At 46.7% G+C, this 20,422-nt stretch overlaps 1 protein-coding gene across 12 annotated transcripts in view; it reads right to left on the bottom strand.

Annotated features, from left to right (window-relative positions):
• Positions 1 to 2,072: 2,072 nt before the first annotated feature.
• Positions 2,073 to 20,422, bottom strand: part of ATG13 (autophagy related 13) — a 50,894-nt gene continuing 32,544 nt past the window's right edge. For 4 of the 12 annotated variants that reach the window (XM_032638733.1, XM_032638735.1, XM_032638737.1 and 1 more), the window contains 12 exons: positions 20,080 to 20,220; positions 16,787 to 16,827; positions 15,746 to 15,842; positions 15,342 to 15,440; positions 14,438 to 14,531; positions 10,780 to 10,890; positions 10,242 to 10,381; positions 8,278 to 8,392; positions 7,651 to 7,728; positions 7,367 to 7,483; positions 6,484 to 6,612; positions 2,073 to 4,661 (listed from right to left, as the gene is read on the bottom strand). In XM_032638733.1, the coding sequence (XP_032494624.1) occupies positions 4,584 to 4,661; positions 6,484 to 6,612; positions 7,367 to 7,483; positions 7,651 to 7,728; positions 8,278 to 8,392; positions 10,242 to 10,381; positions 10,780 to 10,890; positions 14,438 to 14,531; positions 15,342 to 15,440; positions 15,746 to 15,842; positions 16,787 to 16,827; positions 20,080 to 20,220 (1,240 nt within the window). In that variant the 3' untranslated portion in view covers positions 2,073 to 4,583. Of the gene's footprint in view, positions 4,662 to 6,483; positions 6,613 to 7,366; positions 7,484 to 7,650; positions 7,729 to 8,277; positions 8,393 to 10,241; positions 10,382 to 10,779; positions 10,891 to 11,647; positions 11,747 to 14,437; positions 14,532 to 15,341; positions 15,441 to 15,745; positions 15,843 to 16,786; positions 16,828 to 20,079; positions 20,221 to 20,422 lie in introns of all 12 variants that reach the window. The other 8 variants (XM_032638742.1, XM_032638739.1, XM_032638741.1 and 5 more) reach the window with 5 other exon arrangements.

Below are 20,422 nucleotides of genomic sequence, written 5' to 3'. Positions count from 1 at the left end.
GCCAGCATGCAGCAAATTCAAGTTCTGCTTTTTGGAACTTCCTGGAATTTTTTTTTTCCAAATATTTTTCTATCCAAGGTTGGGGGAACTCTCGGGTGTGGAGCCCACAGATGCGAGGGCCGACCGTAACATATACACTACATAACAGAATGAGTGCCCAGTGGGAACCAGAACGATGGTCATTTCACAGAGGAATGAAGTGATAGTCCCAACCTTGTACAGCAGCCAGGGGTAGAACCCTCATCTCCCAGCCATTCCGGTCCTCCCCACCCCGCCCCTCAGCCTGAGAGCCTTGGCTGTTTCCACCTGCCACCTAGTCACGTGGAGGCTATGAAAGATCCAGCTTTCCTCTTTCGAGCAGTTTTGCTTTGCTTTAAAGGTTAATGTGGTAAATTTTACGTTACATGTATTTCACTACAATTGAAAAACTAAAATGGTTTGTCCCAGGGAGGGCAGGCCAGAATTCCACTTGGCACACTGGTCAAGTTCCAGCTGTCTGCTGCCTGCCTGCTGACTGCAATCAGGAGGCTATGATGGCCTCAGGCAGGCCTGTTCTTTTTTTCTCCTCATTGCTTGTTGGGGATGAGGAAGCGGGGCCAAAGCTGCAGGATCAAGACAATGGTTATAAACACGGGCACTAAGCTCCAGGAAGCCAGTCCGCCTGCACAACTGTGACCTTCGTCCAGGTAGCTCGAACAGAAGGCACTGGCAGCCTGTCTCCCTGGCTCTGCTCAGCTCTAAGCTGGGTGACTATTTAGAACAGAAGGGCAGTGACCCAAAGAAATGACAAGACAGGGAAGCAGGAGACGGAGAGCTGTTTACTTGGGTTGGGCTCCTGGCAGGGCCTCTGCCGAGTGATTCAAAAGCCAGTTTACCCCTGCCTTGGCAACAGTGGGTCTCTGGGGGCAGAGTGTAGTGACATGGCTTAAAAGGGTAGGATACCATCAGATGAGGGGCAATTGAACACTTTGCTTTTGGGGGACCCCTACCTGAAGGTGAGGACTCCGACAGTCTTTCCACCATTTCTGACCCAGGAGTTGGATGCGTGGTCAGGTATCATGGTCAGCGTCACATGCAGTTCACTAACAAGCAAGGGCTCCCAGGGCCCAAAGCGGCAGCAGTGGGTGGGCCCATTCTTTTCAGCCCCAGGTTTGGGTTGAATCTAGAATTTCTAACTAGTCCTCTTCTGCCCTGGGGCGTGGCTTCTGGCCTGAAGGGCATGGGAGACAACCAAGACAGCACTTGCCTGGGTTTGTCAGTCTCCGGTCTCTAGAACCACCTCTTCCTCTGGGACACCAGCTCTACCTTCCACTCCCTCCCGCCACTGCAGGCGAAACAGGAGGAAGGAGCTGTTTGTCAGATCAGGGCAGCTAAACAAACATGCATGGGACCTGGACTTCTACTTACTTCACTCAGTCCCTTCCCTTCTGTCTGGTTTGCTCAGCCACAACCCCTCACACCAGATCAGCAAATATCCCAGCGGTCTGGGGAGTCCCCCGCCCCCTGCTTGGCCTCTGCTGGAAGCATGGCAGGGACCTGTCACTTGTCTTTCCCTCTGAGCCAAAGGCTGTTGCCCAGGGTGAGTGGTGAGCTGTGCTGCGTAGGAAGGATAGAGAGCTGAAGATAACGGCCTACCCGTTCTGAGGTTTTTACTATGGGCGTACCTCACATGCACGCCTACTTCATACATGTTATCTCACTGAATACTCTCACACAACCCTTGAAATGGAAACATTACAGCCAAGGAAAATGAGGCTCTAAGAGGTTTCCTGGGACTTCCCTGGTGGTCCAGTGGTTAAGACTCCGTACTCCCAATGCAGGGGGCCTGGGTTTGATCCCTGGTCAGTGAACTAAGATCCCACATGCTGCACAGTGCCGCCAGGAAAAAAAAAAAAAAAATTCCCGACCAGCCCAAGGCCCCAGGACTCCAAACAGCCTGAATGGCTCTGAAACCTTGCTGTGCCTCACATGGCACCGCTCTTCCCTCCACGGAGCCTGTCGGTGACCCGGGGCTGCCCAGTGGTGGGAGGAAGTGGGCTAGGTTTTTCGACAGCTTGCAGGACAGGAGGCTATAAAGTACAGAAAAAGTTTATTGGAAATCCCTTGAATACATTTTAAAGTATAGCTCAATATTTCCAAGTAAAGTAGGCTGGAGGAGCGGGAGGGGCTCTCCCACCTGGAGACATGACTGGTCCCAGCCCTGTCCCGGGGGTGCTGTGCGGGTCCGTCGAGGGCTCAAACCTTTCATTGTACAGGGCTGAGGGACAAGGGCCGGCCTTGACAGTTGCTCTGCTCCTCCCAGGCTCAGCTCAAAGTCAGGGCTCAGCCTCCCTGGCCTCTCACTGATGGGGTCCTGAAGAGAGGCTGCTGCCTGCAGAGGCCAACAATTAGGCGTCAAAGAGGCAAATGGCTAACAGGCCTTTCCATGCTTGGCCTTGGAAGAGGGCAGCGGCTGACATATTGGGATGAGGTGGGGGAGTGGGGGGCAATCAGTAACTTACCAGGGCCTTCGCCCATCTCAGTGCTGGGGCCTGGGGGGTAAGCCTGGATTGGTTTAGCAGGCCACAGATGTGCTCTGGCCCAGAGACAGGATGGCCAGCCAGCTGGACGCCACTACTGGAAACACTTTTTTTTTTTTTTTTAATTTTATTTATTTATTTTTGGCTGCGTCGGGTCTTCGTTGTTGTGTGCCGGCTTTCTCTAGTTGCAGCGAGCGGGGGCTACTCTTCGTTGTGGTGCACGGGCTTCTCATTGCGGTGGCTTCTCTTGTTGCAGAGCACGGACCCTAGGTGCACGGGCTTCAGTAGTTGCGGCTCGCGGGCCCTTGAGCACAGGCTCAGTAGTTGTGGCGCACGGGCTTAGCTGCTCTGCAGCATGTGGCATCTTCCCGGACCAGGGCTCGAACCCGTGTCCCCTGCATTGGCAGGCGGATTCTTAACCACTGCGCCACCAGGGAAGCCCTGGAAACACTGGAGAATGTGTGCACAGAGGCAGGGCTCAGCCCAACTGAGGCAGCATCAGAGCTGACCCCAGCCCTGAGATCAGCCTTGTAGGTGAAAACAATGCCACGTGCACTTGCTAACAAGCAATTGAGGGCCACCTGCTCTGCTGCAGAACAGCTGCTGCCAATGAATACCCGAGGTGGGCCAGAGAAGCGGGGTTGGGCCTATCAGTTAGGCGGGGAGGAACAGATGGTCAGTGGGTGAGGCTGGGCCCTTGACTTAACTCAAGTAACAACACCTGAATGCCCAGTTTTGGTTTCTCAACAAGGAACCAATCCAACTAATAAACCTCAGGGCAGTGTACAGACCCTGGGGTTAAAGAAAGGTGGTGGCTAGGCCTAGCAGGAAAAGGCCCATAACCCAGCCCTGAGAATCAGGAACAAATGCCCCAGGAGGAGGGGCCTCTCTGGCCTTCCCCGGGGCCACAGCGCCCCTCGGGCACTACACGTGCCACAACTCTGGGGAGTCATCACATTTCGCACCCAAGACTTCCTGGGCTGCCAGAACAGATTCAGTCTCTCTGGGGAAGCTGGGAGATTCAAAGTTCTCACCAGGAATATGTACATGTCCAAGGCAGAGTGTGATGTCAGTTCAAATGCAGCAATTCTGGGAGGTTCTGCTGCCCTCAGCCAGCCCTATTCTTGGATCCCACCATATACACATGGGAAGGGAAATCCTCAGGGCAGCAACCTAAATCCAAGGAACCTCTACAGGAGGAGGCGCTGCCCCAGGAAGAGGCCCTCCAACCTTCCCCAAGTGAAAACGTCTAACCTCAAACATGTTTTCTCTACAAAATATCTGATTTCTCTGAAAGTAATAAATATTTACTGGGTTCTATAACCAAGGAGCAATGACAGGGGAAGGGAGAGGAAAGAGAAGAACCTTTGCTGTGACTCCAATGACAGAATCCTAGAAAGGGAGGCTTCTGTTTCCATGTAGCTGAGCACAGGCAGCCGCCAGGGCTGCTCGGATGGGCTGGCACAGCCTTCAAGGGTGGGAATGGCTGACTTTAGGGTTCTCATCACCTTGGGCAGGAAGCCTGCCATACTGCCAAAAATACAGGCACGGGGCAGAGAGGGGGAGAGAGAGAGGGGAAGAAGATACCAGAACTAACAGAGAAAGACCCTGAAGGAGAGCTTCCTTCCTTCCTCCTCCTAGCACTGTCTCCTTCCTCTTTCTGCCTCCACACCAGTCTCTGGGCCACCAGCTGGAATGTCGAACGGTGGATGGCAACGGCAGGCAGGCGAGGGGCCAGCTGCTGGGCAAACCCGGGGCAGGGGGCCGGTAGGAGGAGCGGGATGACAGCCTTTGTGAAGCAGCTGCTGAGGGCGGTATAAGCACAGGGCCCTGCAGAGGGAGGTCAGAGGGTGAGTCCTCTCAAATGCTACCACTGGCCTTCACTGCTGCCATGAGTCTCCAGGAGTGCAAGAGCAGGGACTTCCGGGTCCCCATGGGGGAACCAGCCTCCCCTCCACCTGGCTTGAAGCGGGGCAAGGGATGGGAGCAGCTGACGAGTGGGAGGCTCTCTGTCTCCTGGGACCACAAAAAGGGGATGCTGCCGGTACTCGAGGACACCAACTTTTACTGCAGGGTTTCTACAAAGGCATCAAATTCTCGGACATTCTTCTCGTGCACAGCCAGCTTCTCTGGTAGTGAGTCCTGTACCGGGAGGGGAGAGAAAAGCTGCTTATTCAGGTAGGGCCTTGAAGCCAGCTGTCACCCTGGGCTGAAGGGAGCATGGCAAAGAGTCCGGCTCAGCAGTGCTGGGTTGGAGAGCAAAGTGCGGAGCAACTGAGCAGGCACTGGCCAGTGGGCCTTTGCCCAGCAGGGGTTAGTGGGGGCTGGGGAGGCGGACAGAACAGCCTAGGGAATCTAAGCCAGCCACACACACAATGAGATGGAAAAGGACCATGCCAACAACGGGATGACACAGAGAAATTCAACGTGAAGTATCTTTGGCACAGATGAGACTGACATTAGAATAACACAGTAGGTTTAGAGCCCTACAAATTCAGAACGTGTACAAATGATTTCTTCACAGCCTGCGCTGGGCAGGCATCAGAATCCCCCGGGGGCACATGAACAAGGCAGTCCCAGCCATACTCCCAAGAGATTCTGACCCGGCAGGTCCACGGTGAGGCCTAGGAATCTGCATCTTTATATCAGCTGAGAAGGGGATGGGTTAGATGGGGTTGAGAGAGAACAATGAAAACAAAAAAACAGAACCATGAGGAGTTAAGTTTAACTGCCCTCAGGTATCAACCATTAATTAAAATTTGGTCCTAATCAGGTGGTCTGTCTCCACTGATGAATTTGCATTTGAAGAGCTCAGCCATCACAGAAGACTTCCTGATAGGCACGAGATACTTGGTGCCACAGGACTTACAAGGCAGCCCAGACAGGCCAGATGCCCGGGCGGGTTTGGGAGGCTGGGGCAACCAGCCAGCACTGGCTGCAGCCTCACGTTGAGCCTTTGGACTCCGGTTCCTTCCAGGCAAACTTCAAATGAGAGGCCAGGGAGCCAATGGTTAAAAGCCTAAAATCAGAAGCCAGACTCTTAGGGGTCAAAGCTTGTTTTGCCAGCTCAGTGTAACCACCAGCAAGTTATTTGCTCCCAGTGTCATTTTTCTCATCTGTAAACTGGGATAATAAGAAAACCTACCTCTTAGGGTCATTGAAGATTCATGTAAAGCACTTAAAAAATGCTTGGCACCTAGAAAGCTTCAATAAATGTTAATAATAATGACATTATTGCTGTATTATTATTACTGAGCATGTTTACCTGATTAAAGCAAATCAAGGGCAGCTAAACCTAGATTCCTATTCCTAGAGCCATTCCTCTGATTTCGACACATGAGGTGATATACCCACCTCAAGCAGAGGGACCCTGACATCTTGTGGCATGGGGCACCCTGAGTTTGCGGCTGTGCAGGGCACTCCTCTGCCCTTCAGAGACAGGAAATAGGAAACACCCTAAGCGGAGATGTGGTCATTACAGTCAGTATCAGGACATCTGGCTGAACACGAGAACCAGGGAACGATCTTTCCGAGGAAAGGGCAAGAACACCAATGCTGGGGACCTTCTGTTTCTTCTGCCCTGTACCATTGTCATCTGCCTGGCAACCTTAACAGCGGAAGGCAAGAGCTGTTGGAGCAGCCTGGCTTAGTGGCATCAGCAAGCAGAAGACATCAGGCACCAACAACAGGCGTGTGTGAGAAATGCCGTGACAAGAGTGCCGAGAAAAGGAGGAAATGAGCGCAAGCAAATCTGAGATAATGACCGCCAGGCACAATGCAAATCTCAAGTGTGATTCCAGGAAGGTAATGGTCTAAAAGTCCCCGTCCTGTTACAGGGAAGATGGGAGGTGTGGGCATGGAGGAGTAACAGGAAGAAATTTCCAGGCCTGTGGAGTAGGAATGACCATCGAAGGAGGAAAGGAGGCCAGAGGACGAGGTGGGGTGGGGGAAGGGGTTTCCATACCAAGTCCTCAGCCATGGACTGTGCCCCGATATCTATGGAGAGGCTGCTCAGCTGAGGGGGGTTCTGAAATTCACGATAGAAGGTCCCCAAGTCCATCGGAAGAATGTCGTCTTTAGAAAAAGCTGGTTTCTTAAAAAACAAGACAGACTCAAGTTTAGCTTGCCTTGGACCACAGAGGAAAATCAGAGGGGGTAAGCTATCAACAACCCTCTTTCCTTCCAGTAATTAGCAAAGAAAAGGCTCCTCCAGGCTTATCTTAGAGAAATCTTTACACCTTTCTCTTCTGGGCAGCTGAATTAAGCCTGGTGATGACATCCCTCTCCCCTGGTTTTTTGTCCCCTTCCTTCACGCTCCTCTCCTTGGAAAAGGGCTATCCAGGGACTTCCCTGGTAGTCCAGTGGTTAAGAATCTGCCTTCCAATGCAGGGGATGCGGGTTTGATCTCTGGTCGGGGAACTAAGATCCCACATGCCACGGGGCAGCTAAGCCCACGCCACAACTAGAGAGAAGCCCGCGTGCTGCAACGAAAGATCCCGCGTGCCACAACTAAGACCCGATGTGGCCAAAAATTAAAACATTTAAAAAAAGGGCTGGGGGCTATCCATTCATGAATAGAACCTATGCAGTTACCACTGGAAAATCCCATGTCAAGTTGAATTTCAATCAAAGACATGGCACAAAATGCCTTACTGCTGATGGGCCTCCAAATGCCTCCCCAAGCAGGGTGTAAGGGCAGGTTCCCCACATAAGATGCACAGCCAGCACCCATTCCCTCTGCCTATACCGACCCATCTGATCCCTGAAGTCCTATTCAAGTGCAACGGATGCTTCCAGGTTTATTGCCCCCGAAGCAGCAAAGGTCAAGGAAGATGACAGCAACTTACGAAGTCGATCATGACAAAGTCATCCTGGGTATTGCCACTGCTGCCCCCACTGGAGCCATCAGAGTGCAGGCTGCCCTGAAGAGGAGATGTAGTCTCTGGGGAATCTGGAGGATTCACCTGTTTCAGAATAAGGCAGAGGTAGGGGCTGGTTCTGGGCACTGGCTGTAAACCAAAAGCCAAGAAGCATGGCTAATGGTCTGTGGAGGAATAGTGAATGACTCGCCCAGGAAGGATGACGACTACGGCACCATCTCACTGCAAACTTCAGTCAATGGTGGACTCACCATGGGATCCACATCCTCCAGTTCCAAATTCTTGGCAGCAAACATGGCAAAGGGTATGTCCAAACTGGTCAGGGTCACCTGAAGAGACATGGGAGAAAGTATTAGTGTCCCCCTTCCCCCAGCTTGCCTGCTTCCTCAGAGCCCACCAGAAACCTGGGGGTCCAGCACGTTTGCACACCTCAGCTGACGATGCCATCCCTCAGGTTCCTGTCTTGTTGGAGACCTCTCCAACCTCCCGTGCCTCCCACTGCGTGCCCACAGCATCAACAGGGGTGAGGGCTCCCCAGGACCCTGGGAATTCAGCTTTGGAAGCTGGACCCACAGTAATTCAGTAACAACTGCTTTTCACTGGCAGAGCTGAAGAGGAACTTCCTATTTCAAGTTAGGCTGAGGCAATGCCACTTCAGTGTAACGTGTCTGTACCTAATGGCGTGGTCTCCTCTCCTATGTGATCACAGAACAATAGTTAACTTTTCTGGAGGGATGTCACAGGTTATTAACCCTCTTCACAAAATATTCACACACACACACAATTTCGCATGCGATTTCAGTGGTTCCACAGATCCCAGGTAAGACCTCACTCTAAGGGCTCACACATTCTCAGAGTTGCAGGGGCAGAAAAATCACCTGGTTGATGGGTTTGTTGACAAAAGCCCCCACTTTCCGGACAAAGATGGTCTCCAAGACATCATGGGGGGAGGCCCGTCCCTCACTGCTGTTTGACACAGTTTCAGTATCCTCACTGGAGGAGAAAGGTAATGTTGATTCTCATTCTCAAACCATAGCAGAGCCTACTTGGTTCCCCATAAGTCTACCAACTTGTGAGGCTGCAGCCTAGGGCAGGAGTTGCCCCCCACCAGCTCACACATGTTGGAAATGTCAATATGAGGTCTGGCGGCTGCCACTGTCACCCTCCCTTTTGAATTGAGAGCAGAGGACTGCATTTCCTGGAAAAGCTAAAAATTATGCATATGTTAATTGAAACTTGGTGTTACAACGGTGTAGAGCTTACATAAAATTTAATCTGTAATACCAATGCTAAGCATCAATCACCGTGCATCTAGCAATCATACATATAGGCAAGCAGCTCTCATAAGCAGCTAATTTTAATATTAATCTAATTACAAAGCCAGCCTCAAGATTTTAGATTTTTCCTGTCCTGTTTTGTTTTGCTATCTAAAGCTCCACACCATGTTTCCTCCCTTCTCTCTGCCCCCAGGCATCCCTCTGTTCAGCAGATGTTCCAGTGACACTTTCAATTTGGCTGCTCCCACTCCCTCCCTCTAGACTGAGGCTGAGTCCTGGAAGATGGGGGACTCCAGGCAGCAGAAACAGGGGCCCATACTGTCGCTGCCAGACTAGTAGTCATAGCCCTTCAAGCAGCAGGGGATGGGAAAGCCTCAAAGCAGGGGCTCAAGATGGGGAACACTATGCAGTCCACGTGGCCTCTAGACTCCAGCCAGCAGGGAGGACCAGCATTTAAGAACCCCCTACACAGGGTCCTCTGTCTTAAGTTACTCCCAGTCATACCCCAGGAATCAAGGCTCAGAAAACGAGAGTGTAAAATGACCAAGAGGATCCTCCTTTGATTCTCTGACAGGAGGAAGGATAAGAGGATGGAGGTTTGGGGAGCCAGGAATGAAAGTAATTACTTTTCCTGATGGATGGCACAGAAAGATCTTCCCAAACAATCTCCCCCTCCTCCATCTCCACTGTGGGAATGGAAAAAAAACCCCAGGAATTTCTATTATCTGAAAGTTCGTTTAAGATGTGGTGGGGCAATCAACGTCATTATCTCTGAGACCTTCCAGTTAAGGGAGGGAAGGGCAGGTCAAGACAGGCCCAGCTTCCCACAGAACTCCGAGTGTAATGGAAAGAGCAAGCCCAGGCTTTGCAATCCAAGGAGCTAGGCTTGTGTCTGGCCATTTTGTGAGCTAAGTGCTCTCTTAGGCAAATTGCTTAACCCTTCTGAGATCCTCTCATCTTTTAAAAGGAGGTAACCGTGGTGATTTTTGCAGGGTGGGATTACGAGGACTTTTATTTCCACCTAATCAATGTCTTCAAATTTTGAATTTTACAGACTGTTATCACTTCTGCAATCAGAAAAGATTTTTTTTCTTTTTTAATTTTAGTGAGGGAAAATAGTTGTTTCTAAAGGATCTCCATGAGGCATTAACATAGTAGAAAAAGAAGATCAATCCTAACTACCACCACAGACACACTGTGACTCCCGATGTCAGGGTTATGGTTAACGACGCCCTGTTCTGGTCTCAGAAAACACTGAGGATGCCAAGGGAGTCAATCCTGGGGTAAGAGAGAAACATCTGAAAAACACCTTCACTGGATGAGGGTGAGAAGCACCAAGCCCGATGCTTGCTGTTAGCAGCAGTGCCCAGGGAGAGCTTCCTCACGTATCAGCTGCAAAGTACGATTCTTATTGAGAATTTTAAGGATTCCACATTTTCCCCTCAAAGGCCAAGCCTGAGCCAATGCTGAAAGCTACTCTTTACTGATACCAAATAAGCACATGTATCGGGGAGGACAGGTCCCTGGCTGGTCCGAAGAGCAGGAGAGCCAAGATGTGAACTCACCTGCTGGAAGGTGTGGCAGCACAGTGGGCCCCATCAGAAGGGGTGTAGGTTGTCAGTCTCTCCTGGTCACCAGCCTGGGCACCGTGGGCAGGCTGGTTGGGAGCAAGGGGTACCCCACCTTCCTTCCCGGGAACCATTAGCTTTGGGGAAAAATGGAAAAATAGAGCGAATCATGGCCGTGTCAGGTAGAAGGGGAAACTCACGGCCTAGTTCCCATGATGGTATCTGCTTTCCAGCTTTTCCATCACCAATGCTGCCACCAAGTGGGCAGGAAAACTTGGAAATCTTTATCCTCTCTGGGGCTCAGTTAATGGAAGACATGCATGGAAATGACTACAGAGGGAAAGACAGGGAGAAAACACTTGGGAAACTCTTCTTTCCTTTTTTGAAGTCTAAAAGGTCCCCGCTCAGAATCATCTTAGTCCTCCAAAGCTACAGAAGAGCTTTGAACACTGGTGTCTCAAGAGGCCCTTCAAATGTGTCAGGGCAGGGGAGGCAGCATAGGAACCCCTAGTGTCCTCCCCATCTTTAAAGATACCTGGTAAGGGTGTGTGGTGTTTAAGCCGGCAGCAAACACGGCTGGACAACCCAGGTCAGCTGATCCAACGCCCAGGGCAGCAGGCTGACAGGAAAGGCGAGAGCTTGAGAGCTAAGCAAGAGAAAAACAAAGAAGGGCAGAGGAAAGGAGGAGGAAAAAATAGGCAATCCTAGAGTATGACTAATGATCGAGATCGGCAGAGAGGTAAGGAATGGATCCCAGCCCACATCCTCATGGTGCGGGGGGCCTGATGTAAGGGTTAAAGACAGACCAGGCCGTTACTCTGTAAATAAGAAAGCAGACTTGTTTGCAGTGGGATTGAGATTCCCAGCTCTGTGCCTTCCAAAAGCCTCAAATGAGTTCCCTGCGCCCCCTTTTCCCAGGGGCTCAGCTAACTGTTTCAGTTTCCACCCCAGTAGATCTGTAGAGCACAAGCCTGGGCAGAACTCGGAGCCAAAGTCATCGGTTTTTCCCAGGTCATTCTATTTTCTCCTTTGACCTTGAGGTCCCTTTGAAACAGAAGCAGTCTTCTCTAATCACACCCTCCATCACCACTGGGTTTGGGAGGGTTCCTATTTATATTGAAAAAGAAAGAAAACCATTCTTGGATGGTTTATTTGGAAAAAAAGATATAAGCAACTCCATGTATTTTTCACATCAATGGTAGGAGGAGGGGCAAATGACAAATCCTATTTTGGGCTGCTGTGCTATGGCTGCATACTGTTAAAAATCAATTACCATGCCTCAAAATAACCCATAGAAAACTTGGGGATATTTAAATAGCTATACCTTGTCCTTTATTTACAGTTTTTAAATAAAAAGATACCGTCTGATTATATATACCCCCTTCTTCCCAGTATGGACTCACTTGATGGGAAAAGGCCAGTCCTGCCATGGGGACCCTCAGAGTGTCCGTCACCACAGGAGTAGGGGTCTGAAAATGTGCCTTTGTGACAGTAAACACACACTGTGCACAGATACACACAGAGACAGGAGAAACAAGAGAAGAAAAAAGAAAAGGGACTTGAGAAAGAAGTGAAAAAACTCTGGAAAGGGCAGTTGCAATAGAGGCTGAAATGTACAATGAAGTCAGGAGGGAAGCAGGGAGAGAGCTGCGTGACTGCCTTTGGAAAAGGACCGCTTGGAAGGATGTGAAGAAGAGATGTTTATCCCTGGTGCTCTCCCTGACAAGCAGGTGGAAAACAAAGCTGAGTTGAGCTGCTATGACTTGGCGAAATCTGAACCAAGCATTAGTCTGTCTTTAGTCAAAAGAAGGTGGAAGTTAGAGAACAGCTTCCAATAGGAAGGTCCTGAGAACAGACACAAGTTGTGCTAAGCAGGAATGAGGACACTGAGGTCAAGATGTTAGACTGAAAGCCTTTTTCTGGGGACTCAGGATCTGCGGGCTCAGGTTTAAACAGTTGACGTTTGTTGGCTGGAACTTTAAAATGCTCAGATACCCAGCTGCAAACTTTCCTACATAATCTCAGGGAAGATGAGTTGGGGTGTGCAGGTGTAGGCATCAGGATGTGTGTGTGCACGCTCTTACAGTCCCTGACGGTGTAGGAGAACTTCATGGAGTAAAAGCTAGGGCATTTTCAAAACTCATGATTTCAAAGCTAATTATGGGTATGATGATAGTTTTGGGTCTTGCTGTTCCATCTTTAAGTCTCACCAATTAGCTAATTAACGCCTAGAAATGGAGGTAGGACCTTAAGTCACAGTAGCAGGTTCAGGGTCACAACTATTTCTTGACTCAACTCTGTGCCCAAATGACACAATGATCCTTATTTTGTTGGGCGGGGGGGAACCCAGCTCATTAACATGTATTTACTGGATTCTAGCAAAAGCTCAAATAGAAGTTGTTGAACAATTATGCAATTCCCTAGGTTAAACCAAGGAAGAAACTATTTCAATATTTACAGGAACAAGGAGACCAGATGGCATATGATTTTTCTCTCTCTGTTCTACCATCAAGGTTCTAAATGAGTATTTCTGCACCAAACTGTACTGGTCTTGATTACAGGTACTCAGGGAGAAGTGACAAGGTTCACCCATGGGGTGCTCAGTATTGATGAGATCTTGACGTGATCTACTTTTAAACTGTAAGAAGACACAACTGATACCATGAAAAATACAGACTCTCCTTACGCAGGTTAACAAACTTTTTTGCAAACATCAGGTACAGAAACTACTTAACTTCCCTTTACTTTTGGGGTCAGGTCGAATTTCCACCGTATCAGAGAAAAAGACAAACTGATTTGTTAAGGCCCAGACTCACCATGCCTCATATCTCCCAAGTTTATATACTGTTTATGAATTTATCACGTGTAAAACAAAACTGTTTAATGAACATTAAATGACATATTCACATTCTGATGATCTTAAAAAACAATCTACTCACTGATGTGCACTAGTAAGAAAGTGGGCTCTCCCCCCCTTTTTTGGTCAGGATTGTTCCATGTCAGCAAGCATACCAGAAGCTACCCCCTCCCAGAGCAATGGCGACATCCATGCCTACATATACTAGTAGGTGGAGGGAAAAAACCATTTCCACACCCCCAAACCAAACTGTCTAGGTAACTTTACAACAAGAATCTCTTTAACTCTAAACTGGGACAACAGAAATAGTAGTGATCCATGGATTTTGTAAAGTGCTTCAAATACCAGTTAGCTTTTGTGCTTAACTTCTGCTTTTAAAACAAATTAAAACTATAATTTTAATCCAATACCTAACAACCCAGGATATAATAAATTAAATTTTTTTCTTAATTAAGAAAACATAGAAAATAAAAATGTATGGATAGCTACTTAATTTGTTGGGTCCCCCAAGTCAGATGGTGAAAAGGGATAATCTGGGCTAATTTCAAGGAAAGTAGAACTGACTGATGTCTAGAACCATCTAATATGAAAGCAAAGAGGAAGGAAATAATAGAGATGATGGGCAGGCAATGGGTAGAAGATGAAGACTTGGGGTGGAAGGGAAGAAATGTGCCCCTGAAATTCTGAAATTCAGTCAGCTGGCAAAAATGATTCCTTATCTGAAGCAGTCTCAGTACCACATACATCATACACTTCTTTGTGAGAAGTTCTCACATTGTTTGGACACTGTGTTTACTGAAACTGGATTTGACACTGAAGATGGACTCGAGTGGAAAAGTTAATGGTTAAAAATGTTCAGAGAGGGAATGCAGATAGGCAGATATCTGTGTAACTATTAAGAAAAACTGCACAGCTGGTGTCTTACTGGCATTTTATGCTAAATTATCATTGGCTCCTTTTGTGCTCCTTCCATTATGAGGAACCACATTTACCACTTCAAAGAAGAAGTAGCTACCAAATTAACAAGTGTAGGTTAGAGTACCTCTCTGGTACCAGAACACATTTCTGATTTTCTGTGACTGATTTTCTAGGGAATTTTCAGATGTCCCAGGAAGGTAAAGGTTACATGTAATCTTGCAGGTTAAGAATGATTACAGACTAGAAACACTGCAATATTACCAGTTGGATAAGAAGGCTCTCCTTCACCCCTCAAAATAACCTCCTTGAAATAATCACCATCACCACCAAGAGACTGTATCTAAATTTTGACACCATTTCATAAGGCCCATATATGTACCAAATAACTACTGCCACCCCAGATCCTGTTTCCCCCTACCTGGGATGGAGGGGAGGTGGAAAAAGAGGTGGTGCACACTTCTTGAGAATCTTCCACAGAAGGATATGTTACTCCAGTGTCCTCACCAGCGGTTCTATGGTGAGTGGAAAAGAAATCATGAACTGACTGATGGCAGTCAATTTCAGAAAGGATACAAAGAGAGGTTAGATATGGATGCAAGTTGTGACATGAACTGTTTCAGGCAGAGTTCCTAATGGCAAGAGAGGTATGTTGAATCCTTGATAATTTCAAACATTTCCAGAAAGCAGCATCTAGAGGTTGACAATGGCTTTTTTTTTTTTTAATCCAAACATTTTACCTGACATATCATTTGAGAGGATTTTCTTAAGCCTGGCCAGTGTTGTGACCAAGAATTATCAGCAATAGAGAATGCAGTGAAACAAAAGTCTAGACTCTAAAGACAAAACCTATCCAACTTCATGAGTCCTTTATAGAAAGGGAGTATCTCTCCTGATACAAATCTATTCCAATCTCTAGAAAATTCTGTTATCTGGGATCTAGGTCTGGAGATATTTGATTCTGATGTATAAAACTGCATTGTGCCAGCCAATGGTGACCTGAAAACCATTTAATTTGCAAAGGACATTCTACAAATTACGGCCACTCTCACAGTCTCGAAGTAAAATCAAATCAAAAGTCAAATCACTACTGTCCAGATCCAAACTATGCAAGAATCTTCTGAGACCTGGTCCACCCTGAGTCTTGGTATACCTTATAGGCAGCAGCAAGAATGAAAGCTGGCCACTCCGCTTCTCTCCACATGGCGTCTCCATCAGTGCCCCCTGCCTATCAGTGAGTGCTGATAAAGGTGCTCTATGGACCTGTGCAAGATGGATGCTTCTGCCTAGCTGCAGTTTGGGGAAGTGTTTTTCACATTCCTCACCTGTAATTGCAGGGATGCATGGGCGAGGAGCTGGGATAGGGACGGTCCACAAAGTGATCAATAATAATCCCCATGATAGGTGGGGTCCTCTCAAAGTGCCTGTAATGCAGTAAGCAGATTGCCGTATTTGTTAGAATGCCTTGTCAAGTCCCCCTGAAGTCCTCAGAGAGCCCCTCGCCTCTTATCTATTGGCAGGAACCACAGAGCCTTAACTACTACATCCCTAAATATAAACCACAAATTTTACATTGGCTCTGGGACACTCAGATTCTCCAATCTGGAAGAAGGGTTCTCTCAATTCAGCAATGGAGAAGCTGAATTGTAGGCTCAGCCACAAGGTTTGGAGGAAAACAACTTTAATATCTTTAGAAGAGTTCTATTGGATTCCAAAGCTCTTTCCTCACCTGGTGGACATGAATGCCAAGTTAATTCTGTAAGCACAAGAAAGAGTGATGGTGCCCACAGGGGTACCCACTGTCCCAACACGAACTGTCTGGAAACCTAGGAAAAGAGATAAATAATTAGGTTTTTCCAGAGAATACTTACAGTACCCACAGTCTGTCTTTCCCTGAACCACTTAGCCTGTTGTACAATCTCTGGCATTACCCACTTAGCACCCTGAGTGCAGCAGCCTCAATTTCATACATACGTGTATGTGTGTATATATATATTTTTTTTTTTTCAATTTATTCTATATTGACCTAATATTGCCAGGGGAAACAGCATTCTATTTCCAGATAAAACTACCTTCAAAGAGGTAAAATGATGATTAGTCCTAAAGCTTGAACAAGTCCTAACCAACCCTGTCCAGATGTGCTACTAAGACAGCAAAGGGGCACAGGGAGTTTCTCACACAAACACCTCAATTTATGAAGTAAATGCACTCCCACCCAAGTTGCCACCCCAGAACTAAATATAGAAAAGAGTCAGAGTGTTACAATAAAGTTTTCCTGGTGTTCTTGGTTTCATTTCCAATTTTTCAAAATTGTTGATGCTCATCAGAGACATTTAACATGCTCATTGTAGAAAATTAGGAAAACAGACAGTCGTATAAAGCAGGGGTCCCCAACCCCTATGAGACCGGGCCACAGAGCAGGAGGTGAGTGGCGGGCAAGCGACTGAAGCTTCATCTGCCACTCCCCATCACTAGTATCACACCCACTTCCGTGGAAAAATTGTCTTCCACAAAACCGGTCCCTGGTGCCAAAAGGTTGGGGACCGCTGGTATAAAGAGTAAGAAAGAATACTGAGTTACTGGAATTTTTGGGAAAATTATTCACTCATTCCCTGGTGGCTCTTTGGACCACCTATCTGTCTTTTCCTTACTTGTATCACTCATACTAAAATCACAAGCTATGTATTATTACAGGCAGCATCCAAGCATATCTCTGAAGTCAGGAGAGCTCTTAACAATACTACAAATGTTTTTCAACCTTGATACATACCTTCTCCTAAGCCATTCAGCTGAACTTCCCCAAAATATATTCTGTAGGGAAGCAAGAAAAAAAAATGTTACCTGATTCTTTATTCTAAGGGCCTACATACCAAACACCGAGAAACAAAATAAACAAAACCAACCCTTCTTTTCTTATCTGCATGAACATCTCTCCTAATGGTGCAATATTGCTACCACTTGATTAAGCTGTAGACATGGGCATGTAGATGGAGAGGACTGGTTAAGAAATTAGGAGAACAGGGACTCCCCTAGTGGCACAGTGGTTAAGAATCCGCCTGCCAATGCAGGGGACACGGCTCTGAGCCCTGGTTGGGAAGATCCCACATGCCGCGGAGCAACTAAGCCCGCGCACTGCAACGAAGAATAGCCCCCTGCTCACCACAACTAGAGAAAGCTGGCGCACAGCAACGAAGACCCAACGCAGCCAAAAAGAAATTAATTAGTTAATTAAAAGAAAAAAAAAAAGGATCAGTTAGTAAATATTTTATGCTTGTGGGCCACATAGTCTGTAGCAACTACTCAGCTTTGCTGTTATACTGCAAAAGTAACCATTGATAATAGGTAAACGAATGGAGTGGCTATGTTGTAAGACAATCTTATTTATAAAAACAAGGGACTTCCCTGGTGGTCCAGTGGAAAAGAATCTGCCTTCCAATGCAGGGGATGCGGGTTCAATACCTGGTTGGGGAACTAAGATCCCACATGCCGCGGGGCAACTAAGCCTGTGCGCCACAACTTCTAAGCTCACGTGCCTCAACTAGACAGCCTGTGTGCCCCAAACTACAGAGCCCACGCGCTCTGGAGTCTGTGCGCCACAACTAGAGAGAGAAAACCTGCATGCCACAACTAGAGAGAAGCCCACATGCCGCAATGAAGAGCCCGCGCGTCACAATGAAAGATCCCGCATGCCTCAACGAAGATCCCATGTGCCACAACTGAGACCCGATACAGCCAAAAAAGAAAAATAAATACATAAATTAAAAAATATATATTAAAAAATAAAAGCAAGCAAAGGGTCTGCTGACCATAGTGTGCTGACTCCTGCCATGAAGTAACACACGAATGATGTTAATAAACTGTCGCCAAAGGAGACTTTGCTAGGTACCCTGTGACAAAAGCTGACCATCAGCTCGCTACTCATCTGAGTATTGGTACAGTGCTTTAAATAATCTGGTTATGTTCCACTTTTTCTTGGTTACATTCTTTATGACACTCAGGGGCTAAGCAGAAGTTTTCTTCACAGATAGTACACAATAGAACTTTCATGCAGTCTTGATGAACAACAAATTCAGAATGATTTTTGATAACAATGTAGTTTCACAGTGAAATTGTCAGATCTACAGGATCAGGGGAAAAATGACAGTACAGCAAAACAAACAAACGAACAAAAAACCAAGACAAGACTATTGTTTAACGGTCTAAGGCTATACTGTTAACCTGTCACCAATAGTACAAAAAGGAAAAAAAGAGCTAAATCTACCTCTGACATAACGTACTTCTCTATGGTTTAAGCTACAGCTATTTGTATCCAAAAAGCAATCCTAAATGATAAGCAATCAGTGAGCAATAAATACTGTATTACTCCAGAGATACAATGAAGACTTGAAACACAGGTATGAAAAGGACCAGGAGTCCTAGTTAACTAAGCTGATGACCAGTAGTGTAACATGGCTACTTACAGAAGAACCAAAGTGAAGGAAACTTAGCATAGGTAAATGGGAAATAAGAGTTAGAAAGGAATCTATTATATCTAAATAAAAGTCTAATAATTTTCAAATGGAATACTCATCCTGAAACCTGGGAAAACAACAAAAATGTATTAAAGACTTGGAAAAACAAATATAGGTAGGGTTGCTGGATTATTTCAACAGAACTAGTTAAGTCTCTAATCCTTGGTCCTTTCATCCTGCTATACTAATTCTTCTAAATATCAGCTCTAGAGACTTCCCTGGTGGCACAGTGGTTAAGAATCCACCTGCCAATGCAGGGGACACGGGTTCAAGCCCTGGTCCGGGAAGATGCCACATGCCACAGAGCAACTAAGCCCATATGCCACAACTACTGAGCCTGCACTCTAGAGCCCATGAGCCACAACTACTGAGCCTGTGTGCCACAACTACTGAAGCCCACGCGCCTAGAGTCCGTGCTCCGCAACAAGAGAAGCCACCACAATGAGAAGCCCGTGCACCGCAACAAAGGGTAGCCCCTGCTCACTGCAACTAGAGAAAGCCCATGCGCAGCAACAAAGACCCAAGGCAGGCGAAAATAAATAAATAAATAAATCACTTAATTAAAATAAAATAAAGATCAGCTCTATAAATAAATGTAAGCCAAAGGCTAAAACCCATGGCTCATCACTAATATGAAACAGACTCTTAGATGATTTAGGAACCCTTGACTTTCCATGCTCTGCTCTCACACTTTGCTACACATCCTCCTCACCACCGCTCTGGTCCATTTGACAATCTGAGTACAGCTCATTTCCACCCCCCATTTCTGTTCCTTGCCATCTGCGGTACACCCCACCTGGAATGATCATGCTCCCTCACTTCCAACAGATGAAATTTTCACTGCCTCAAGGTCTAGCTGGAATGCTACTTCCTCCATGAAGCCTGTCTTGATTCTCCCACCCAGAACAAACTCTTTCTTCCTGTGTTTTCACAGCACTTTTTTTCCTGACACTGCTATGCAAATTCTGCTTTTTACTGTGACTATGCATGTACCAAACCATTTCCCCCATTAGATTAGAAACACCAGTACGGCTGGGCCTCTGTATAGTTCTTCCTTGGGCCTACCACAATGCTTGCCTCAAAAAAGCACTCAAATATATGTTGATGTGAAATACTACAAGGAAAATACTCAAAGAACTGTTAACCAGTTCTTTATATCCACAGACAACTAATTAAAAACACAATGAATTAGCAGTTTGTTACACAAAAAGTTTTAATCTAACTCTGGAATATAGAACATTGTGGAGTCTTCCCAGGATAGCCTGTTTTTCAAAGTCTTAACTTCCTTTTCCAGAAATGAGATATATATCAGTAGGACTTCAAAATCCATTCTACAGGAGTCATGACTGTGTACAAACAAAAGAATAACGAACTTGGTTGCTTTGCAAAAAGCTGAGGTTCAGAAGGGAGAATAGATAGACAATTATAGTAAAGCTACAGCATCAACTATCCAAACGTCTGTCTAAAAACTAATCATGGAATACCTGAATGCTGGTCAGACGATGTGCAAAATGATGAGGCCGATGAGTGAATCATGAAGGTGACTGCTTACCTATACAATATGACATATTCATGCCCTTGTTTCCTGGACAGTCTGTAAGCTGGTGTCACCCTAGTTATAGCAAGGAGAGACTTCAGTAGCAACGACAGTCTGTTGTACACGGCATAGGAAACTTTGATTTCTTTATCACACCTGAGGAGCAAAGACACTATCAGCATTCTCCTACTCCACTAATGAAAAACAAAGAACAGAAATGCAATGAATAGAGATGTTAGTTATGTTCCATCTAGCTACTGAGATTAATTTGTTAGCATTAGAATATATATATAAAATTGAATCACTTTGCTGTACACTAGAAACTAATACAACATTGAATATCAACTATACTTCAATT

The sequence above is a fragment of the Phocoena sinus genome, chromosome 8 (assembly GCF_008692025.1).
Source record: "Phocoena sinus isolate mPhoSin1 chromosome 8, mPhoSin1.pri, whole genome shotgun sequence".
Classification (NCBI taxonomy): domain Eukaryota; kingdom Metazoa; phylum Chordata; class Mammalia; order Artiodactyla; family Phocoenidae; genus Phocoena; species Phocoena sinus.
The sequence above is the reverse complement of the archived record's forward strand: the minus strand, read 5'-3'. Positions and strand labels throughout refer to the sequence as shown.